Genomic DNA, 21,908 nt, shown 5'->3' on the forward strand with positions numbered 1-21,908 from the left:
GACATGGTCCTGTAATATCAATGGTTATACAGAGCATCAGACTTCTCAGAAACAGTTTTCACATTTTTTAATGAAATAAAAATGGAAATATTTTGTGTGTCTACTCTTACCTACAGCAGGTCAGTTGGATATTCAAGTGATGTGGTTTCTTACAGCCATCAGATATACCCAGAGCCAGAATATTCCAGTCCCACAGCTCTTCCAGGTGCTAGCACAGGCAGTTACTATTTTAGCTCCAACAAGTTAATGATAAAACCTATCAGAAGAAAAGCAAAGTTATTCCAGTTTAAGTGCCTGTAGCATGGGTTCTTCTCAAGTCTCCACCACTAGAACCTCTTGCTTATACCGTAAACAATCAATATTGTCCTGTAAAAGCTAATTAAGCTCCCCAACTGCCTGCAAAAAAAATCTTCTGTTTGCAGAATCAGCATTAATTGGGTTTTATTGTCTCTTTTTCATCAGCGTTCCTTTAAGGAGGGTGGGGGGAAGAGGTCATTCTTGGTACAATTTCATAAATAATAAAAATTCAACAAACAAAAGAAATAAGACTAAGAGAGACCAAGTGCATGACTGTGACTCCATGCTGGAGTCCATTGTGAGGGCTCAAGTCTAGGTCTATTCAAAGATGACAAGTTTTTTCTCATATTTTGACTTCAATCTCTAACTCATTTAGGCCCTGCTTCAGGGAAGCACTGAAGAACGTACTTTATATCCATGCCTGTTCAAGACAACACGTCAGAACATGCTTAACTTTAAGCATATGCTTAAGTTCTGTCTTGAACAGAGATGCTTTCCTCAGTCAGGGCTATAAACTGCATCTCTCATTTCCCTCTCCTAACCTGAGAGAGACAATATGATCCCAATTGATGGAGTGATAAAAGACTTCTATTCTCTCAGTAAACAAGTGTAATTCATGATAATGGCACTAGAATGCCCACTGAATCCAGAGGAATACACGCCCCCGCCAAGAACTTGGCAGAATCTGCTGGTTGAGCCAAACTCACTTTTCAGTCCACCTAGTTCCCCACTCACTCCCTTGTGCAGCACAGCATGACGGGGAGTAAAATAGGGTTGCTAACCCTTCAGGATTGTCCTGGAGTCTCCATGAATTGAAGATTAGTCTTTAAATAAAGATTATGTCATGTGATGAAATCTCCAGGAATACGTCCAACCAAATTGGCAACCCTAGCTCAGTAAAACCAAATTAATCACATGGAAAAGCAGTCGGGGGAATACATACGGGTCAGGTGGCCACATGCTTTGTCTTCTTCCACTGTAAAGCCACCAGCATGCCATATTACACAAGCTCTTCTCTGTGCAAGTTGGGGTGCATGGTTTGACTTGCCAGCAGGAGACAGAGCGAGTTTATATTTCAAATTGCCACATAAATTATTGCTGTACTCAGCAGCATTGACTGCATCTCCATAATCTTCAGTCAAGCAAGTAATGCCCAACCACAGTGGAAGAGCCAATGGATAGCTGGCCTCCATAAGCCCCTCATCCCATCCATTTGAAGGTCTGCATGCCCATTGGCTTCACCTCATAGAACCAAGGAACCATGAGGCAGACATTTTTGCAAGTGTGCCTTTCACGGGTCTTTAAGTGGAAAGGGGGACATTTGTCTCTTTCAGGGAGTTTAATTCAGATTAGAGAGGAGAAGAATCCATGCAGAACTTGCTATAGCACTTGAATCAATCAAAATATGAACTAGTCACTTCCTGATGGCTCAGGTGTGAGGTTTGTGACTGTTTTGTTGATCAGTTTGTACTCTCCAGCTCTTCTCTATTTCTGTCTCAGACTCTTGGGCACTTTGAGAATTGTTTTAAAATGTCATGTGTGTGCAAAGACCATCTTCCCTTCATGGGCATAGTTTGGAGAGACCAGGGAGTTTTGCCCCTCCCCAAACTGAAAGCCTTGGATAGGTGTGGAATTTGCCTACCCCATGCATGGCCCCATTGGCCTGACTGGAGCTGTCCCCCTCCACCCCCAAATATAAAGTCAAAATATGCCTATGCTTCCCTTTCATCTTCCCATCCCATGAATCATGTTTTCCCTGATACTATCACTATTCCCTTCCCCCATCCCCCTTCCTTCATGGCTCATCTCATGCACAAAACAGTGGTCCTTCATCTCTTTCATCTCATTTTACACCACTTTACAAGAGAAAACATCCCTCCATGCATCACCTCCTCTCCTAATCCCCCAATGCATGGTTCTCAATGGCTCATTAGGAAAAGTTCTCCAGACTATTGGTGGTTTATGAACCACACTTTGAGAACCAATGCACTGAAGGGGAAAAAAATCATACTGAGCACAAGATCCAGATTTGGAACATTTTGCCATGGTCCCTTTAGGCTTCTCTGCTTGCACCAGTTGATACTCTTCAACAGCTTGCTTGATGGAGGGATTTCTAACAAGATTGGTTGTTTCTATTAGGTGCTTTTTACTGAACCAGGCCCCGATTGTGTCTCTTCTCAATTATTGCAACCTTCTCCTCTCTGACCTCATTGACACCCTTTTTTTCCCTCCACCCCATCGGTCAAACTTTAGCTGCCAAATGGGACCTTCTTCACCAATTGAGCTGACCAGGTCACCACCTATTTGTATTTACTCATGGGCTTCCACTACTTTGAGTTTACAGGGCTCCTCCTCACTTTCTCAGCTCTTCATGACTCCGCTCTTGCCACCTACCTCATGGGTTTGGTTTCCTGTCATATTGCCCTCACCCTCTCTGCCCAACCATTGGTGCCAGTCCAGGGTGAAATCCTTGCCCTGCTGAAGCCAATGGAAGCTTTGCCATTGACTTCAGTTGGGCCAGGATTTTACCCCTGTTGCCTTGTTTCCCATAGCCATCTGCATGCATTTTTTCTATGCCACCCTCCATTTGATTTCCTCACCATCTCACTACCTTCTGCACATTTACATCCCTTTTAAAAATACAGTTCTTCCAGGAGGCCCACAAGGAGTGATTATGTTAAAGTTACATACAATCAAATGATCTTTTAAGAACCTAAGTTATCCCAAGCTCTGGATTTCCTAGTGTGTCCCTATACTTGCCTTTGGACTGCTACTTCTTTAGGGCAGGAGATATCTTCATTTTTATCACTTTACAGATCCCTGTAGGTTGTCAACACTAGATAATGCAATATTAATGGTGGACAGAAGTGAGAACTGAAGACTGCTCCAAAAGCACCTTAAACATTTTTTTCACTGTATGGAATGAGGTCATGTATTAATTGAGCCATTATCTTCTCTTTCCCTATAGTAAAATGAACTGCTTCAGCCATTGTTTACAACAACATACATTCTTGTGAGGGGGCAGCAATTTACACATATCTCAAATGCTGAGCGGCAGTTCTTCCTCTTCCTAAGATCTTTTCATTCTTTAAAGACAGGTTCTCTAAATAGTGAGGGGGAAAGGGCTCAGAAAGACAGAAAAGCCGTTATTGTAGTTGCCAGCCAAATTCTGCAGCCACCAAAAATGCCTGTGTAAGTGTTTTGCATGCAGTACTTGGACAGCCAGCTAAGTTACCATGGCGGAGGCCAATAAGTGGAACATTTTAAAAATAGCATTATCCGAGTTTTAGAACACCATCTGATTTTAAAATGTTTGTAAAAGCCAATAAATATCTGAAGCACACAGTGTTCAGACTTTGCACATGATTTGCGGAGACGGCAGCTTCTTATTTGCTTACCCTGAATTAAAAAAAAATCGTGATTGGCTTAAACACATTAGATACATTTGGGATTCTTTTTATGTAGCTTTGTGGGTTTGAGCTTTTAGGGGGTCACGTTTTCAAGTTTTTCTCTACAGCCAGGAGGACTAGAAACTTATTTCATTTTAAAAAAGGAAAGCTGTGATTCTCACCTAATCCCATGGCTCACGGTCCTGGGCCTTTAAAAAAAAACAAAAACAACCCACCAAACCAACAGACTCATGATATAGTCATAAGCACTTGGCAACAGTCCATGAGATCACCGGACACATAGGACTATCTAGTTCTCTCTGGTCTTCTATCTCCCAACAAATACACACAACAATACAATCAACAAAGCTCATATTGCCTATTCTAACCAGCTAGTCCCAGCCTGTACTTCACAGTCATGAGAGGGAGGCATTATTGAATGCACTAAAACATTAACTTTATATTTACAACCATAACACATTGTTTGTTCAAAAATGGAGGGAGTTGAGGCCAGGTTGAGAATCAGGCCTTTTATGTTACATTTACTAAACTAGTAATAGTGTTATCATTATAAGATACTAACACAACTAATCCAATGTCTATGTGTATACAAAGCATGAGTTCTTGTAAGGACATATAGGACTAATAATAATATCTAATGACTCAAGCAAAACATATAGTACTGTAGTTGGTAAGTATATAGTCCATACAAAGGATGAAAATAATACAATATAGATTAGAAATGTATTGACAAGGGGAAGGTTTTAATATAAATTTGCATGTTGCTACATATTACCTAGCAGTTTGCTCAGCAAATGCTTAATGTGTATCAATAACTTCTGTTCAAAAACAAATGTGTTTCCTCCAAATCTGAACTGGTTTGCAACTCCATCCAGTTTTTACATGCTCTCAAGATGATAGGAATCACAGATAGCATGCTAAACATTTGAAGCGCTGGCCAACAAGAAATGTATTTTAGGTGGCTGGTTTCCATGTTGTTTAAGCTAAATCCCATTAAAAAGCAGACAGAGTAACTCAGATTAAAGATATGATTCAGTTCTATGTTCATGCAGTTATGTGCATAAGTCAAATAAATATTCAATAAATGGGTTTGGATGCCTATGTAAACACAAGGTCCATAAACAACTTCAATAAAACCCAACAAAGCGGTCTGCATTTTGCTTGGCAGAGTGTTTTCTTTATGCAGTTAGATTAACAAACCATGATCTCATCATTAGTCAACAAGAGACTAGAGAGACCATCAAAGCAAGCTACAGGAGAGTCAAGATTGATTCATGCCAAACAAATGTTTGTAGCTAACAGCTGTATTACCATTTATTCTAATTTACTCAGCAGGATTCTCCTTTCATTTCCTAAGTGAGATGAATGTCATGTTGCATGATATAGACAGCATGTCTACCTACTGCATGAGTAATGAGTTGTGTCAGCTCTCTTCTATCATAAAATCTTTCCTTGTTTTTGGATCTTCTTGCAAGATTACGTCCTGGTTTTTCTTCCACTAACAATAAAATTCTTAAAGGCTGTGTGTTCCATTTCCAAAAGTCTGTCAGTTAATCATACTACTGAAATGCCCAATACAGGAGGCTTTGGGAAGGATATATTATAACTCATTCATAATTTTAGCTTAAGCCCTCTTGATAATTTTTGTCACTCATTCTGCTGGGCAACTTTTGCTTCCTGAATAACTAGGATACCCGAAATAAAACCATTCTTTTTTCTTTCCTTATTGAATTTGGTAGAGAGCTAGGAAGTTGTCCTTCCTCCAGGATAAGGCTACATTCCAAAAGCTACTCTTGTCCACTTCAGGATTGTGAAGTTCACTAATCTTTGCTGGCCAGGGGACAGTCCCTAAGGTCACTTTAGAAGCAGAGTACCTCATGTGGTCAAATAGGGTTATACTGAGTGCTCTGGAGACAATCTGGAATCAAAGTTCACACAAAGCAAGCAACATCTCAGCTTTAAAGGTTTTGTCGAAAAATCCCACTGAATTCTTTTACCTCAGAAGTTTAAAGGACTAAACTGACCCTGCTGTGTGAATCCAAGGATTATAGGTAGTGCTTACTTGATTCTTAGACCACTAAACAGCCTCAAAACATTGGGAGCTTCAGGTCAGAGAAGCACCTGAACATTCAAATGCACTATTCAGGACTGGAGTGGAAACCTCACAGGACTAGGGCTTTCTTTTGGTTTTTGTGGTGGGGGAAAGAGGTTTTGAGATTTCCAGGGCTTTAGTAAGATTAGAAATTACAGCTTTTCTTGTATGATTTTAGCACTTCCACTTCTGTCTGGAATCAGAAAGCACAGAGGCACATGAAAATAAAAGTTAATGGGTGTAATAGCTTACCCGAAACCCCACCCTCTAAAAGAATTTGGGTAAAGTTTTGGGTCTCATCCCAAACTGGTTTGCACACTCCTATTTAATATGTGACTAGATGAGTCTCTTCTGATAAGAAAGATTAATCATTCAAAAACAAAGCAAACTATTGAGTGCTCCTGTCAATTATTGAATTAATACAAAGAAAACAGCCATCAGTTTAATAATTGAACACTTTTAGGGACTGCGATTCAAGTAGCTGTTTTGAACAGAGGTGCCCTGTACAGCTGGGTGTCCCGTTCCCCTCCCCCTCCAACCAACCAACCACCACCACCCCTCACCCCACATAACAGATTGTTTTCTTTGAGATGAGCCAAATTACATCTACCCACACCCTCCATGCAGTTTACAGGGTTATGGTACTTCACAACTTATCCAGGGATACTCCTGATATCTATCTTGCAGCCTATTCAAAACAAGGATGGGGAGTTGAGGCTTTCTGTGCCAACATTCCTGCTGATTAATCAGCTCAGCTCCATTATCTGTGGGGGAGTCCTCGTTTCCAAAGTTCCCTCGCTACGCTGCATTGCCTGTTGGAAGTTCACAGATAGAGCTAAGAGACACCACAGGGAGCATGAACTAAAAGACTACAGGGACTGGAACGCTATCACTTATCCCTTGGTAACTCTCGCTGTGGATGAAGAGAGAAATGAAAAAGGCTCCTTTCCTCAATAAATAATCACAGCCTCAGTACCCTCCTTAAGGCTCCCCTCATGCCATGAGTGCACAGAGCACTGTACCGACTGAACAAAATGCCAGTGCTTACTCGGGAGCATGCCCCGTAGTAAGCTGCTTTGTGCCCTACCACCCATAAACGTGCTTTTATTCCCAGTGTTAAGGCTGAAGTAAGACTCTCTGTTAAGCTTATTCTTGCAACGTTGACAACCTCTGTATATTAAAGACAACACATTTCCAAATTAGGACCATGGTCTCCAGCCCCTTGGGTCCTATAACATTTGGCAACCAAGGCCAGGTTTCCAATTAGGCACAATAGGCATGTACCTAGGGGCACCGGCATTCTCGGGGTTCCTTAAAGTTAAAAGCGGGTTAAAAGTTTCATTTTTTACAGCACACACTAAGGTCAGCTGTAGGCGGGGGCGGGGGGAGGGAGAGGTGCTGAAGATGCTGTGCCTAGGGGTACGTAAAGTGTAAATCCGGCCCTCTTGGCAACCACGTGTTTTGCCAGGCGTTTTAATCTTTTTTTTAACTTGGTCACAAAAATTATTATGACATTAAAGTGGAAATGCTGGGGTGGCAGGAAAGATAAATTTTGTCCTCCTTAACATGTTCTGCTTTTTGTTTGTATTGTGATTTTGGGGTGGAACTAGTTAATTATTGGTCTTTCAAAGAGGGAGGCTGAAGCCATAAGGCTGCAGAGTGCCATTGGCTAGAGCACCGACTATAACGGCCAGGCTCTAGCTGATTTTCAAACGTACATTTCATACCTGTTTGGGAGATGTTGGAATTTCTAAGTGACGTGTTAAACATATTCAGTGTGGCCCGGCTGTCAGTTAAACATAGTGGTAAAATCAGCTCCAATTAAGGGGATATGTAAGGAATTTCATGATAATGTCAGCACTCTGTTTCATCAGTATAGAGGTAAAGAAAAGATGCTGAAGTTAATTTATTTTTAAAAAATCCACAGTCAAACTTGATAGTGGTATCGCCAGATACCCAGTTAATCACTGAGTTACATGGAATGGTTGACAATTCCCTAATTATCCTGTGGGCTTTTTTCTTTGTTTTTTCTGGTGGGGGCCCTGGGTTTCTATTTCATTTATGATTACTCCAGTGCTGACTTAACTTTCTCCAGCAGACTGACTTTAATTCTGTAGGTCAGCTTCTCTCCTATTAACCCCTTAATGCTGGCAGTCACAGTCACCTGGCCCTGTGTATAGAAGTTTAACATTGAGAAATATCAACAGCTAGGTCCTGCAGCACAATCAAAGTGTAGATGAAAGTTCAGCTGCCGATGGGATTTTTGCACAAGGAAAGACTGATTTCTAATGGCTAGAGAGAAGGATTGGGAATCAAAATGCATGTGTACATGTGTGTCAGCCAGCTACTGACTTGCGGTGTGACCTTGGGCATGTAATTTAGACCCAGATTCTCATAGGCTTTTAGGCATCTAACTCCTTAGTTGCCTAAATACCTTTGAGGATCTGAGCCTTAGGCCCTGATTCAACAAAGCGTTTCAGAACATGCTTAAGTCCATCCCTTTTCAGCAGAGCACTGAACCCTGTACTCATGTTTTACTATATCAGGGCCTTACTCTCCCCGTGATTGTTTCCCAAACCTACAAAATGGGCATAATAATGCAGTTCAAACAATGGAAACCAAGCAAAAATCTAGTTAAACTGGTTATTGGGGATTTCCCCAGCACAGGGGAATCTCCAGGGAACATAGAGCAGGTGTTACCAGCTCCGGCTCCATGCTACACGACCCTTCTGACATTGGCATAGGTGGCATGTCATAGGTATGGCTAGCAGAAGGTGGGGGTGGCCAGACTGGTGCTGAACTTTATTGATCCTCACCTGAAGCATCATCTCTTAGGGCTGCTCCAAACTACACCAGGGGCTGCATTTGCCTCCAATGGCCCCTAGGATTGAGAAGGTGCAAAGGGATCTCAAAACCACCTTTGATTCCCATGCTTATTACCTGTTCTAGCTGTGATGCAGCTTAGTACCTGGCCTGGTATGTGTGCGCTGTATTTTGCCTGTGCAATCCTTCTGTAACTACTGTATGCTGTTAATCCTATGTATAATGCAGCTAATTTTAAGATGAGGTGATATTCTCTGGTTTATAATTTCACTCTTCAAATTAGTTTAATTCTTTGGGGACTAAAAATTGAATGTTTGAGAGGGTGTGTGTGTGTGTGTGTGTATGTATATATATATATATATACACACACACACACACACATTCCTCAGAACTTATTTGGCTAACAATCTGGAAAATGTCAGTGTTCGGAGTGGATTGCAATAAATTACAATACAATTAAAGTGATCGTATTACTAACTGCTGTACTGTATAAAAGAAGCATGATGGTGCTTATTACTAAAGAAGAACTTATTGCATTCTGCGCTAGTACTGCTTTTCAGTAGCAACAGAAAGCGGTCAGCCTAAACCTCTTGTTAATGGTATGGAAAACCCTTTGCACTTACTCCATAGATAATTAAAATAACTGGCTTGTGTAAGAAGTCATTCCAGTTACACAGATTTCAGCTTAATTCTCCTATTGATCCTGGCAATAAAAAGACTAGAAGAAAATGATCACTGAGCCAGGCTTTTCCCCAGCTCCAAAATGTATGCTGCCATGCCCGATCTCTTGCAAGGAGGTTTATTTTCTTAAGAGAAGCCAGCAGACGAACACAAAAACAGTCTTTTAACTCACTCCTTAGCCTTAGGCTTCAGGGCTGCCCCCCGCCCCTTACCCCGAGGGGTCCCTGGTGCTCCTGGCAGTTTCCCAGTTTCAGTCAGCTCTGCTCCCTTCCTGGAGCAGCAGCCCCAAGCCACCTGGCCCCTTGCTCTAGGGACCCAGCACCCAAGCAAGCTCTACTCCACGTAACTTCTTTGCCCCTGCCCATCGCTGCCACCATCCAAACTGCCCACTAGAAGCCCTTTATGGGCCCAGCTGTAGCCCAGGCCTCTTTAATTGGTTAGATTGGACTCACCTGCTCTGCTCCAGAGGCACTGGGCTTAGTCTATCCCCAGGGACTAGCTACCCTGTGACAAGAACCCAAACCCATTTCAGCACAGCTATTGAAGGGGCGTGCCTATTGCCAGGTTTGTCCCATGTCTTGGCCACCCTCCAGTTCTGGGAAAGGCCTGGGAAGTTGTCTCTTTATTACATGAATCTGTGAATTTGAAGAACCTGCTGGATTATTTAATAGCTGTGTCCCACTGATATCCAGAGCTTGCTAGTGCAGTTAACTGTATGACTGCATTGCGTGTAAAACGTTTCTCCATTTCCTTTCAGGTTGGGAAGCTGATCCAAGAAGCAGCTGGAAGGAGTAATTTGAAGAGAGTAACTCTGGAGCTGGGAGGGAAGAGCCCCAACATCATTTTTGCAGATGCTGATTGTAAGTCAGCACTTACGCAATCTCCTTAAATCTGACAATGATAATACAATCCGTGCAGTATTCCTTTTGCTGTGTGATTTGATTGTACATTTTACACTCCTCCTAAATTTCTTGATTTGCAATGTGCTGCAGAATTGTGCATTGACAAAGCATAAGTGCCTTTGTCAGAGCCTTAGAGGGTAGCTGGAGGTTTGGCAGCTAGGTAAGGTGTGTGCAGCTGGGAGTTAGAACATAAGAATGGCCATACTGGGTCAGACCAAAGTTCCACCTCTCTTCTGACAGTGACCAGTGCCAGGTGCCCCAGAGGGAATGAACAGAACAGGCAATCATCAAGTGATCCAGCCCCTCTTGCCCATTCTGGCACACACATACCAGGCCAGATACTTAGGATTTTTGCAAAAAGAAAAGGAGTACTTGTGGCACCTTAGAGACGAACCAGTTTACAGCTGTAGCTCACGAAAGCTTATGCTCAAACAAATGTGTTAGTCTCTAAGGTGCCACAAGTACTCCTTTTCTTTTTGCGAATACAGACTAATACGGCTGCTACTCTGAAATTTAGGATTTTTGGCACCTTAGAAGTTGCGGGCAGCATTTTAGGATTGTGGGATAAGCACATTAGCTGGAAGTTTCTGCTAAAATGATCAGTAATTAAGTAGTTAAAGTGTTGACATTTAAATTGTTCAGCAGGAGGTTTTGAAGTTAACACCTTATTACGATAAATGGGTCAGTTCACACCTTGCTTTGAGCTATTGTTTCAGGCTGCCGTTCAGACACACTGCACTCATTGCACCTTTGAAAAGCTTTCTTTGGCTTTGTCTACACTGGCAAAAATACCCCCCCCCCCCCCCAAGACCAAAGTTCTGTCGATGAAAAGTGCCGGTGCGAACAGCGCTTTATCTGCAGGAGCGCTCTCCTGATGACAAAGCTACGGCCACTTCTTGGGGGTGGAAGTTTTTTGTCGGCGGGAGAGTTCTCTCCCACTGACAAACAGTGGCTACCCTGCACGTCTTTGAGCGGCACACCTCTAGCGGCACAGCCGTGTCACTAAAAGGTGCGTAGTGTAGACAAAGCCTTTGCAACCATAAGGGCTAGAAATTTAGGGTTTTTAACTAAACCCCATGCCGAGCAACAGAAGGATACAACCCGACATCCACTTTCAAAGCCTTCAGATAGGCTCTGCAAGATTAGGATAAAGTCGAAGAACTCTCAACTACAGAGAGCTGGTTGGTATGGGAAAAAGTTAGCAGTTCTACTGATATACAGTAGTGATACAACTACAGTTAGCCTGGTATAAATCCTGTGTGGACACACTTATTCAGGTAGAAGAGTGGCTTTTATCAGGTTAAAAACCTTCCCAAGTGACATAAACTACAGTGCCATAAGGGCATCCACACAAGGGGTTTACCATGTAACTATAACTCTGCCTTAATTCACACCTTAGATTATACCCCCAAAAAAGTTCCCATGCAGACAAGGCCTCAAGTCTTGCTACGCACAGACTTGCACTGATTTAACTCAACCAGTGCAAACCCATTTAAGGACACCCTTATTTTGGCTTGAGAGGTTTATTTTGAATTATTTAAAGCTATTCCTAATGAATTGGTTTAAAGTATTTCTAATAAAAAGCTAAATTAAAATAAGTGATTCAAACTGAAATTGTCCACATGATTTTTACAACCAATTTAACTAATATGGCTGAAATCACATCTTAAATTGAAGCAGGTGCCACTAGGCATGTATACAAAACTTGACAGTATTCTCCTGGATTGGGACAAATTGTTCTGCCTAAAGCTTTGTGATTTTAGGTAACCTGAAACAAGCAGCCAAAATATTAATTAATCCATCTCTACAATGAACACCCTTCAACAGTTGTCCAGTTCTTGCCCAAAGCTCAGTTATCACAGACAATTGACAGGCAGCAACTTGTTCTCCCGCCAAGCACTTATTACAGATCCCATATGCTATAAATGTTTCAAGAGCTTCTTTCCCCAACCTATAGTCTGCTTGTCCTACAGAAAAATTTAAATTTAAATTCCAGGTATGTTCACAGTGTATCATACGAAACAGAGGATCAATTGCAAGTTTTGCAAATACACTACTGGCACCCAACCATTCTAAGTCACTAGTTAAACATTGAAGAGTTTTTGCTGGCTGTTACAAAGGAACTGTTTAATCTGTTTACAGAACAACGTGTGTGAAAGTTTGCTGATAGTGTGGCAAAGCCATAGAAACTATACTTTCTTTGAAAAGCCACAAGAGGATGGTTACAGCCCTTCGGAGTGCAAAAGTATGTTAAGAAAAGAAAAAGGAAATCAGTTAACCAGTTCTAAATGCTATTGTTCTCAATCTTTGTGGAGTCTTCTTGAGAGATTTTGAATGAGTTTCAGGAAACAGGCTGAATTACTTTTTCAAGATGATGGTGACAAGGAAACGTGTTTGACATGTTTCTTAGACAGGGTTTTCTAGAATGTTCTGAAAATAAAGCATTGTTGTTGTTTTTTAAATCCCCAAATTGATCATATTCTACTCCAAACTCCAAAGTGCTGCAACTGACAGTGGGGTAATGGCTACCCTGTTGGACATCACTGCTTAATAAGGTGGTATTTTTAATCTTTATAAAGGCACATGAAATACCATGAGGGCCAAATTCTGTTCTAGGCATCTGTTGCACCCAAATAACCAAGGGTAGAATTTTTGTCCCTACGTACCTGATTTTCCTCCGATTGGTGTCCAGGAGTAACGCCACTGAAATCACCAGCATTTCAGTAATGTCAAATCTCATGTAAATGAGACAAAAGTCATGCCCTAATAGTCTACAGCATTTGAGCTCTTAAACTTAAAACACACATTGTGTACCATGTTTTCACAGGGATTGTTACATAAAATAAAACGAATCCTCGTGTAAGGACCATACCACAATAATGTGTTTTTAATTTGTTTTTGTTTTTTTAACCAAATCCTGTAATTCTGCTATGAAGTTTTAAAAACTCAGCACTAAATAATATGCCTGATGCTGGCACAATCGCAGTGTGTGAATTACTTCTCACAGCAGTGTGTGGCTGTCTCGGTTTTGTAGTGGACTATGCTGTGGAACAAGCTCACCAGGGGGTCTTCTTCAATCAAGGACAATGTTGCACTGCCGGCTCGCGGATTTACGTGGAAGAGTCGATCTACGAGGAGTTTGTTAGAAGAAGTGTCGAACGTGCCAAGAGGAGAGTAGTGGGGAGTCCTTTTGACCCAACTACGGAACAAGGTCCCCAGGTAAAGAATAATGTGTCAGCTCTTCATGACACATGGGCCGGCTGCATAGAGAGTATGGTGGTGCCTGTTTAGCACTGTGGTTCTCATTCAAACCACAGCATGTTTTGTGGCTAATGAATGCATGCCTTGTTGTGGTACACAGGGATTGAAATAACAAGCATTTTAAAAATTATAGTTCCAAAGGGGCCAACCTTATCTGCTGCAGTGCAGAAGTAGGTCTCTCCCCCTTCATGAAAAGTCACTCTTGTGTTCTATTGTCTGAGCATACTGGCAAATTCTACAAAGTTTGCTTCATAGAATTAAAGGTAGATTCTGTCCTTAAATCTACACTGTGCACCTCCAGGCTGTGCAATAAGCACATGCAATGGAGAGACAGACTCCCAGAAGTCTCTGCTCTAGGCTGTCATCCTTCAAAAAGTTCATAATGCCATAATTGTGATTGTTGATCTCCAAAAAAGGGTGAGTTTTGAACAAAAATTAGGCAGATTTGGAAAAATACCTAATTTGCACTAAAAAATACTAAAAATACCTAATTGTAACTAAACCCCCCTGGTTGGGTCATTTGTAGGGCATCTGGACCTAAAGGCATGACCTGTCTACCAACTGAACAAAAGGTTCAGCTTCATTAGATGGAAGGCAGTAGCAGACTCATTAGCCGCTATTTGCGGGCCAGCCACTATAGCAGGACAAAGACCATACAGGGTTAGTGTGGGTTACACTATTCTTTGAGATGAGGAAGTCAACAGGAGTGGCAAGTATTTAGTACCTCTCAAGTTTGAGCCAAAGTGAGTGTTTGTGAACATGCTCTCAGACTCATTCTGGTTTGTAGTCAAGAGTACTCTCAAGCAGTAGAACTAACACAGCTTCTTCAACCTTTAAGATTGATAAGAAACAGTATAACAAGATCCTGGAACTTATCCAAAGTGGCATTACAGAAGGCGCAAAACTCGAATGTGGAGGTAAAGGACTAGGAAGAAAGGGTTTCTTCATTGAACCTACAGTGTTTTCCAATGTAACAGATGACATGCGGATTGCCAAGGAAGAGGTATCCACAAATTTCCTCTCGGGGGCATAATCATCATAAATTTGTGTCTAAACAGGATTTACTTTATTTTATTTATTTTAGGAGATAAAAGTTTTAGAGTTGGAATTTACTCCTGTAAATGGAATACGGGTCTTGCTGGACAATGGTGTGCATCTCAATACCCTTTAGGGGTAGAGAAGCTCTCAGCACCTGTTTGGGTAAAGAATCTGTCTTAGTTAGCCAAGTTCCAGAGCTGAGAAAAGAGAAAAGGAAGTGGATGGGCTTCATTGAGTGGCTGCTCTTCCTAGGGCTCTGCTTTGGGAAAGCTCACACAGTTTTGCAGGGAGCTGGTGCCGCTAATAAATATTCCTTTAGGAATTGGTAAAGAGTAAAACAGGAAAAGGGAGACAGCTGGAAAAAAATGGGGATTTTTATCCCAAGGCTGTTTTACAAATTAACCATTAATCTCTGTTGCAGATCTTTGGGCCTGTTCAAGAAATACTGAGATTTAAAACCATGGATGAAGTTATAGAGAGAGCCAACAATTCAGATTTTGGACTGGTAGCTGCTGTCTTTACAAATGACATAAACAAGGCCCTGACAGTCTCATCAGCAATGCAAGCTGGGACAGTCTGGTAAGGCAGCAGTCACCATGCATTCCTGCTGTTGGAGATAAGGGGTTTGACTCACCATTGTTCCACCCTAGTTTTCCACCCTTTCTCAGGCCCAGTCTAGATATCTACTAACTGTAGAGGTAAAAGTATTTTGTCATCATCCCGCCCACTTTACTTGTATATTGTGCCCCTTCACCCATCTTCTTTAGATTGTAAACTCAGCCGCTGGCATGCTGGTAGGAACTGCTGAAAACAAATAATAGGAAATAATAATCATCCTCCTAATAAAATAATAATAAGGTCCCGTGTTGTTTTCAGAATGGGGAAACTCTGTTAGATTTTTCTGATGAATGCTCCAATAATAATGCAGTTGCTGATGTTAAAGTACATGCATCAAGAAAACAACAGGCACCCATTGTCCCTAATCCTTAGGGACCGATAAACTCCATTTCTGAGGGTTAACAAAAGCATGTAATTTGATATGTCAGGACTGGATAAACTAAAGAGCCCAGAGGAAATCAGGTGGAAAAAGACCATTTCAAATCTAATAGCAAAGTGTTATAAGATGGCATTGAGGTTTGTTAACAAATTAACAGTTCATTACTGAAGCTGAATTCAAGCTACTTAACTTTTTCCGTCAGCATCCAAGGGGCTGACCCTGCTCCCTTTTGAAGACAGTGGGAATTATAAAAGGAGTACTTGTGGCACCTTAGAGACTAACAAATTTATTTGAGCATAAGCTTTCGTCCAATGAAGTGAGCTGTAGCTCACGAAAGCTTATGCTCAAATAAAATTGTTAGTCTCTAAGGTACCACAAGTACTCCTTTTCTTTTTGCGAATACAGACTAACACAGCTGCTACTCTGAAACCTGTTGAAATGGGAATTATGTCATTGTCTGCATTGGGAGTAGGATTACGCTTTTAAAAGATAAACTGCTTATGTTTCTTTTAATATGTTTGAAATTACTTAGTTACTACAAATAGTTGGCTAGTATCCTTATTTCTATGAGTTTAGTCCTCCCAACTGGATTCCCAAATACATAACTGACAATGCACCCAGATTAGCTCCTTTTCTTTTGACAGGATAAATTGTTACAATGCCTTAAATGCCCAGAGTCCTTTTGGAGGGTTCAAAATGTCTGGCAATGGGAGAGAAATGTAAGTATCATATTATTGCCTTCTAAACTTTGCTCAGATATACAAGTAAGGAAATATTAGTGAATTTTTAGAATGAAAACGAGAGAGATACTCATGTGCCACACTGATGAGCGTGGTATGAGAAGACAGGGATACTCGTGTCTTGGTTGTATATACATTTGGCTTGTATGGCACTAGTATTTTTCCCTTGGAGATTTTGGAACAGCAAGGTGATTTAGTGGGACTGTCTTCTCATTACTAAAAAGAATGGAAGTTGCCAAATATCTCCCTGATCCCGGAGATTTTTCCTTGGATATATTAACTGGCAATTTTCTGAGAAGATTCCCATATTGTTGTTCTTCTGCCATATTGCTTGCCTCGCTAGCTGCAACTCTTTGTATTCTTTTTTTCCGTCTTCACTGTTGTTTGCCACAGTTCCCAATACTGGACCCCCTGCATGTAATTAAAGTGCTATTTATCTCTTCCAGATTTAACAAGGTTAAATGAAATCAGGTCTACACTAAGGCAACTCTATTAACACTTCCTAAAAAAATATTCCCCTTCTGTTATGGACTATCTGTCTTCCTTCCTATTCCAGTTGGAAGTAAATGGCAGATCTCTTGGAATGGAATCCCACCCTTAATCCTCTTCCTTCCATACCTAGTTTAACGTCCTACCAATATTAAACCTTCATGGAAATAGCAAGATATTTTACCAATTGTGTATGCAGCACATTTGATTATGTATTTGTTAATATATATGTATAACAGGCAAATTCCTGTGCAGAGGGCACATGAACCACTTAAGTCCCATTTAATCCCTGAAAATAGCTTTTGGCTGACTACTCATTCAGCAGTAAAATCAAAATAAGGTCAAACTCTTTCAAACTAAATATGGTGAAGTAGCTCCTGATCCATAAAATGGGTTCCATGCACACAGATATATCTTCCCTTGTTAAGAACCACTTAGCAGAACTCGTTCATGAGTCAGTCATACTGTTCTCAGGATATCTGTGCCTACACTGAAAATGCTGCAGCTGGGCCACAGAAGCGCTGAAGTGTAGACAGGGGTTCTTCCATCACCATAATAAATCTCACCTCTCAATCACCTCTCAACCCCGCTTAGGTTAGCTTAATTACATCACACAGGGTGTGAAAATTTTCAAAGCTCTGAGTAGTTAAGCCAGCTTGATTCCCATTTGTGCCTTTGAAAATCTTTCCCACAGAAAATAATGTTAAGGTCTGATATAATATTTGTCTCCCCCATGAAAAGACACCTGATGATAACTCTGCTGTGAGTTATCATTCTAGGCATTTAAGAATCCCTTTGACCAGGGTCCATTATGTGTATGTGTACACACACACACACACACACACACACACATTTTACTGCAATGTCAAGGTTTCAATGTTAAAATCACAAAGTCAGGGAATGAAAACAGTGAATGTTCTAACAATGTTAATTTGCTATGTTGTGCATCCATACGTTTGATGGGACATATTTTACTACATAAACAGTAGTAAGCTACACATTTAATTAGAAAAATAGGACTAGAAAACCACAGACTAGAAAAACAGGCCATATAATGTGTGCATCACAACTGAGTTAACATTATATTAGAGTCAGGTAATAACTGTGCTACCTTAGTGTTGCATTAGCAAGGTTTGATTTGGGTTTTGCATTTCATTTCCTAGATTTTTCTGCTATTTTTTCATAGGTAGGAAAGTGTGAAAATCAATATTTAAGGTCTACTACACCAGTTTTACACTCACTTTGCACAGGTGTACCTGATGACACAAAGTAAAAAGCTGTGAGGAACCAGACCTTATATACATATGAGATTCAGGTCTATTGTCTACTAAGGCTGCCCCTTTACAATGCTCTGGAAGTGTAAAAAGGCCTTAAAGTGGTCTTAAGTTACAGTTACATTCCCATTAAGGCCCCTTTACACTGCCAGAGTGCTGTGAAGGTGACATCTTGTAAATGAGAATCAGGCCCATCATATTTAGTGTGGCCATATTAAATTAAAAATGACTCAAAGAAAGACTTTCTGATTTCAGTCCAAACTTTCCCAAAGGAAGTTCATTGTTTATCATTGAGTTAATCCGTAAGGTCTAGAAGATTGAGGTTTTCAGCTTGGTCCTGCGTAGGGGGCAATGCCTAGCTGCACTGCTCAGAAGGAGCTAAGAAGGAATATCCCTTGGGCACAGTTCCTTCCCTGGTCGTCTCTTGTTCTTGGGGGGAGGGAGAGAGGGAGCATACATTATTTCACTCATTTTTGGAGTGCAGCTTACTTCCCCCCTCAAACCTGACCAGCTGATAGAGGGGAATGGAATGATGGCTCTGACGATGCCCTGCACATTGACTCCTCCATTTCCCCTCTGCAAGCATTGCAACACCAGCTCTCTCCTTGCTCCTAGAACTATGATCTGGTTAGGCCTGCACATGGCCATGCACTGGGGCTTTCTTCCTGCTCCGTACTCTCCTGTATGGCTATATTAGAGGTAGGGACAATCAAGATAAGCTTATAAAGGGGCATCAACTACCCAGTAGCTCGAGGACACTTCACATTTGTCTACCTTCTCAAGTTCAAAACAGGAAAGAAAAAAAAAAAGATTGTGAAGGCCCATAGCACCTTGAGTTTGAGACACATTCCCCCCCCCACCCCCCTCCAAAACATTATTTTGTTTGCTAGACCAGAACAAGACAGCGGCTGGCAATTGGTGGTATATAAAGGCACTGGATTCTACACTGGCTGAGTTAACTATTGACTCAAAAATGTGTCTAAAGGGTGTTTGGAGCCAAGTTTCAGCCCTACTGAATCAAGCAGAAATTTTCACACAGAGTGACTTATTAGCATTAGTTCTTCAGCTCCCTGGAGCTCTCTGTGACAGCGTCTACTGAGCCATTGGGGAATGGCTCTGTGGCTCAGCTAAGTTTGATAAATGGTTTGATCATTGTGCGGAAGACAAATCTGGGGACTCTCTGTTGCAAGTTGTGGGGGTTTGTCCAATTGAATGTGAGACTTAATTGTGAAGAATTCTCATTAGTTCATTTCCCTTCTTGTACTTAGTTTCTACTAATTCATACAATGCTGATTGAAACATCAGTCTGACCAAGTTAAATATCAACTGGCTAAGTCAGGTGTAAACTTTACTGTGCCAACAGGCACGTTGGAAGGGTTTCAAAACTGCAGGTGGGGTGGAATGACCTGATAAATATCAACATCTCTGCACAAATGAATTAACACTCCAAAGGGAGGTCAGAAGGGTCTACCCCCGGGGAAACATTTGTGTGTAAAAATGTACACTTTGGAAGTAAATTCAGAACAGGCTATGCAACATCAGGAGCATACCCAGGGGTTTTATAGTGGACAGCCTCTGAATAATAACCCCCTCCCTCTTTTGAAAGCAACATTTATTAAAAGGGGGGTTCAGGAGAGTCCCTTTGGAATTTTCTTACTGGTGCAATTTAGGATTACATTCTGCACTGTTGCATAAGGAAGAAGGGAAGCTCCAAATGCCAAACAAACTCACAGGAAGTGCAGTTACAGGAATTCTTTAGGTTTTATTCTTACAAATAAGGAAATTAACTCAGTGCAGCCTCTTGCAGGGAGACATGGCACTACGCCTGCGGAGTCTATGTGTGAGACTCCTAGTACCAATCGAGGCCGAAAAGATGCTCAACTCATGTACTTAGATTGTAAACTCTCAGGGCCAGAGCCTATTTTTTGTCTCAACAAAAGGGCCCCAATTCCTGATTAGAGCCTATAGGCATGACTGCAATGCCAATACCAAATAATGACTAGTCAGTCACCCCAAATGTATGGAGATAAAAGGAAACGAGCTGTTCCTGAGAGAGAAAAGGATTAGAGTCATGCAGTATCCACTCCAGAGACTTAGCAGAATTGCCCAAGAGAGGAGCTGGGCCAGAGCCGGTTACAGAAAAATCTGTTCAGTAACCAAGACAACACCAATAGCTTAACCTCCATATTTCCCAAGTAGTGGATGTATCCAGCAGTATCCAATCCCAGGTGGATAAGAATAACTAACCTTTAAGAGCTTATAGGCTCACTTAAGTGGCACTGTGCCAGGGCTAAAAGGGTTTCTGGCTGCTGGAAGTCTGGGTAGGTTGAACTCTGCAGTGGAGTATGTGCCAATGCCCTAAGTCCCTGCTGCTAGGTATTTCCTCAGTCTCAGCCTCTGTAACCGCTGCTACCTACCCTCCCCACTCACTGACGGGAACCAGCAGGGATAGAAGACAGGCTGGTCAGGGCTGAGCACAGCTTTAGTTTAGGGATATGAGGAGTTCTGTTTTTCCTGCCGTTCAGTCCTTGGCTTCTCTTTGTAGAGTGCTAACACAGGTGCCAGTTGTGCTGTTCGTTCTTGGCAAGTGGCTATTTTTCCTCCAGGACCTGGAAGGGATGGAGACCATCAATTCATTTTGCATGGCTCCATCAATGGACAGTGAGTGCTTCTAGTCACTACTATCCTGGACAGGATTTATAGTGGCTCCACACCTCGTTACCAAACCCTGGAGCCATCCATACTCCTCCTGTCCCAAACTGGGACTTGACAGTCAATGGTTTTAGAAGATAAAATGAACTTTAATCCAGTGTTAAATACACAATATGGTGATGAAACTGTGCTTTGGTGTTCAGGTTATATTATGACTTCATCAGATAACCTTCTGCTACGTATTATGGCTGGATAAGGGACTAATGAATTGACATGAGTTGATAGGCTGCAATTTGTTTTCTAGGGGCGAATGTGGATTGAGAGAATATTCTGAAGTTAAAACTGTGACAATAAAGATTCCTCAAAAGAATTCCTAAGAAGATGAAGGAGCATGTTGTGCAGAACAACATGTGATGCCACCCTCAATATTCCTTATGGGACCAGCACTCAGGAATAAAAAGTGTTGTTACGCAGTATATATTTAAGATATTAAGTTACAACATATGTACCAGGCACATAATTGCATACAAAATGCAAACCGACTCTGCATTATTTCATAGCGCTCCACTGGGAACTCCCCCCACACCCTTATTTTTAAACCAAATCAGGCAGCAAGAGTTAAAATTGCAATTGGATACTATTTAATAACTGGTTTCAGAGTAACAGCCGTGTTAGTCTGTATTCGCAAAAAGAAAAGGAGTACTTGTGGCACCTTAGAGACTAACCAATTTATTTGAGCATAAGCTTCCGTGAGCTACAGCTCATTTCATTGGATGCATCCGATGAAGTGAGCTGTAGCTCACGAAAGCTTATGCTCAAATAAATTGGTTAGTCTCTAAGGTGCCACAAGTACTCCTTTTCTTTTTATTTAATAACTGTACCACTATAGATCTTTTAGTTACACACACAACAATCCTTTGCACACATATGCAAAAAAGATAGGTTGTTTTAAAATCATCTTCTCAAACAAGGCTGGATTGGGCTGATATTCTTATACGAGGCTTTGCGACAAATTTCATTTGGAGGACACCATTTTAGCCATACACAACTGATCAAGTATCACTGACATTCTTTAATAACCAAAAGTGAACGGTTTTGAATTGGAGCCAGCCAATATGGTACATTGGCAACTTTGCAATCAGCACGATGTTTTGAAGTGGTTAGACTGGGGGGGACTAATTTATTGCATGGATTACTAAATTTGGAAAGATTCTAGTTAGCATTGACGTTTCGTTTCCATGAACACACAGAG

The 21,908-nt window shown here is 41.4% G+C and overlaps 1 protein-coding gene across 1 annotated transcript in view; it reads left to right on the forward strand.

Annotated features, from left to right (window-relative positions):
- ALDH1A2 (aldehyde dehydrogenase 1 family member A2) overlaps positions 1 to 21,382 on the forward strand; it is a 65,565-nt gene extending 44,183 nt beyond the window's left edge. The window contains exons 8-13 of the mRNA XM_074966256.1: positions 10,061 to 10,163; positions 13,240 to 13,424; positions 14,305 to 14,469; positions 14,926 to 15,083; positions 16,146 to 16,220; positions 20,961 to 21,382. Of these exons, the coding sequence (XP_074822357.1) occupies positions 10,061 to 10,163; positions 13,240 to 13,424; positions 14,305 to 14,469; positions 14,926 to 15,083; positions 16,146 to 16,220; positions 20,961 to 21,033 (759 nt within the window). The 3' untranslated portion in view covers positions 21,034 to 21,382. The remainder of the gene's footprint in view (positions 1 to 10,060; positions 10,164 to 13,239; positions 13,425 to 14,304; positions 14,470 to 14,925; positions 15,084 to 16,145; positions 16,221 to 20,960) is intronic.
- The last annotated feature ends 526 nt before the right edge of the window (positions 21,383 to 21,908 follow it).

Source organism: Natator depressus, chromosome 10, assembly GCF_965152275.1.
Source record: "Natator depressus isolate rNatDep1 chromosome 10, rNatDep2.hap1, whole genome shotgun sequence".
Lineage (NCBI taxonomy): Eukaryota > Metazoa > Chordata > Testudines > Cheloniidae > Natator > Natator depressus.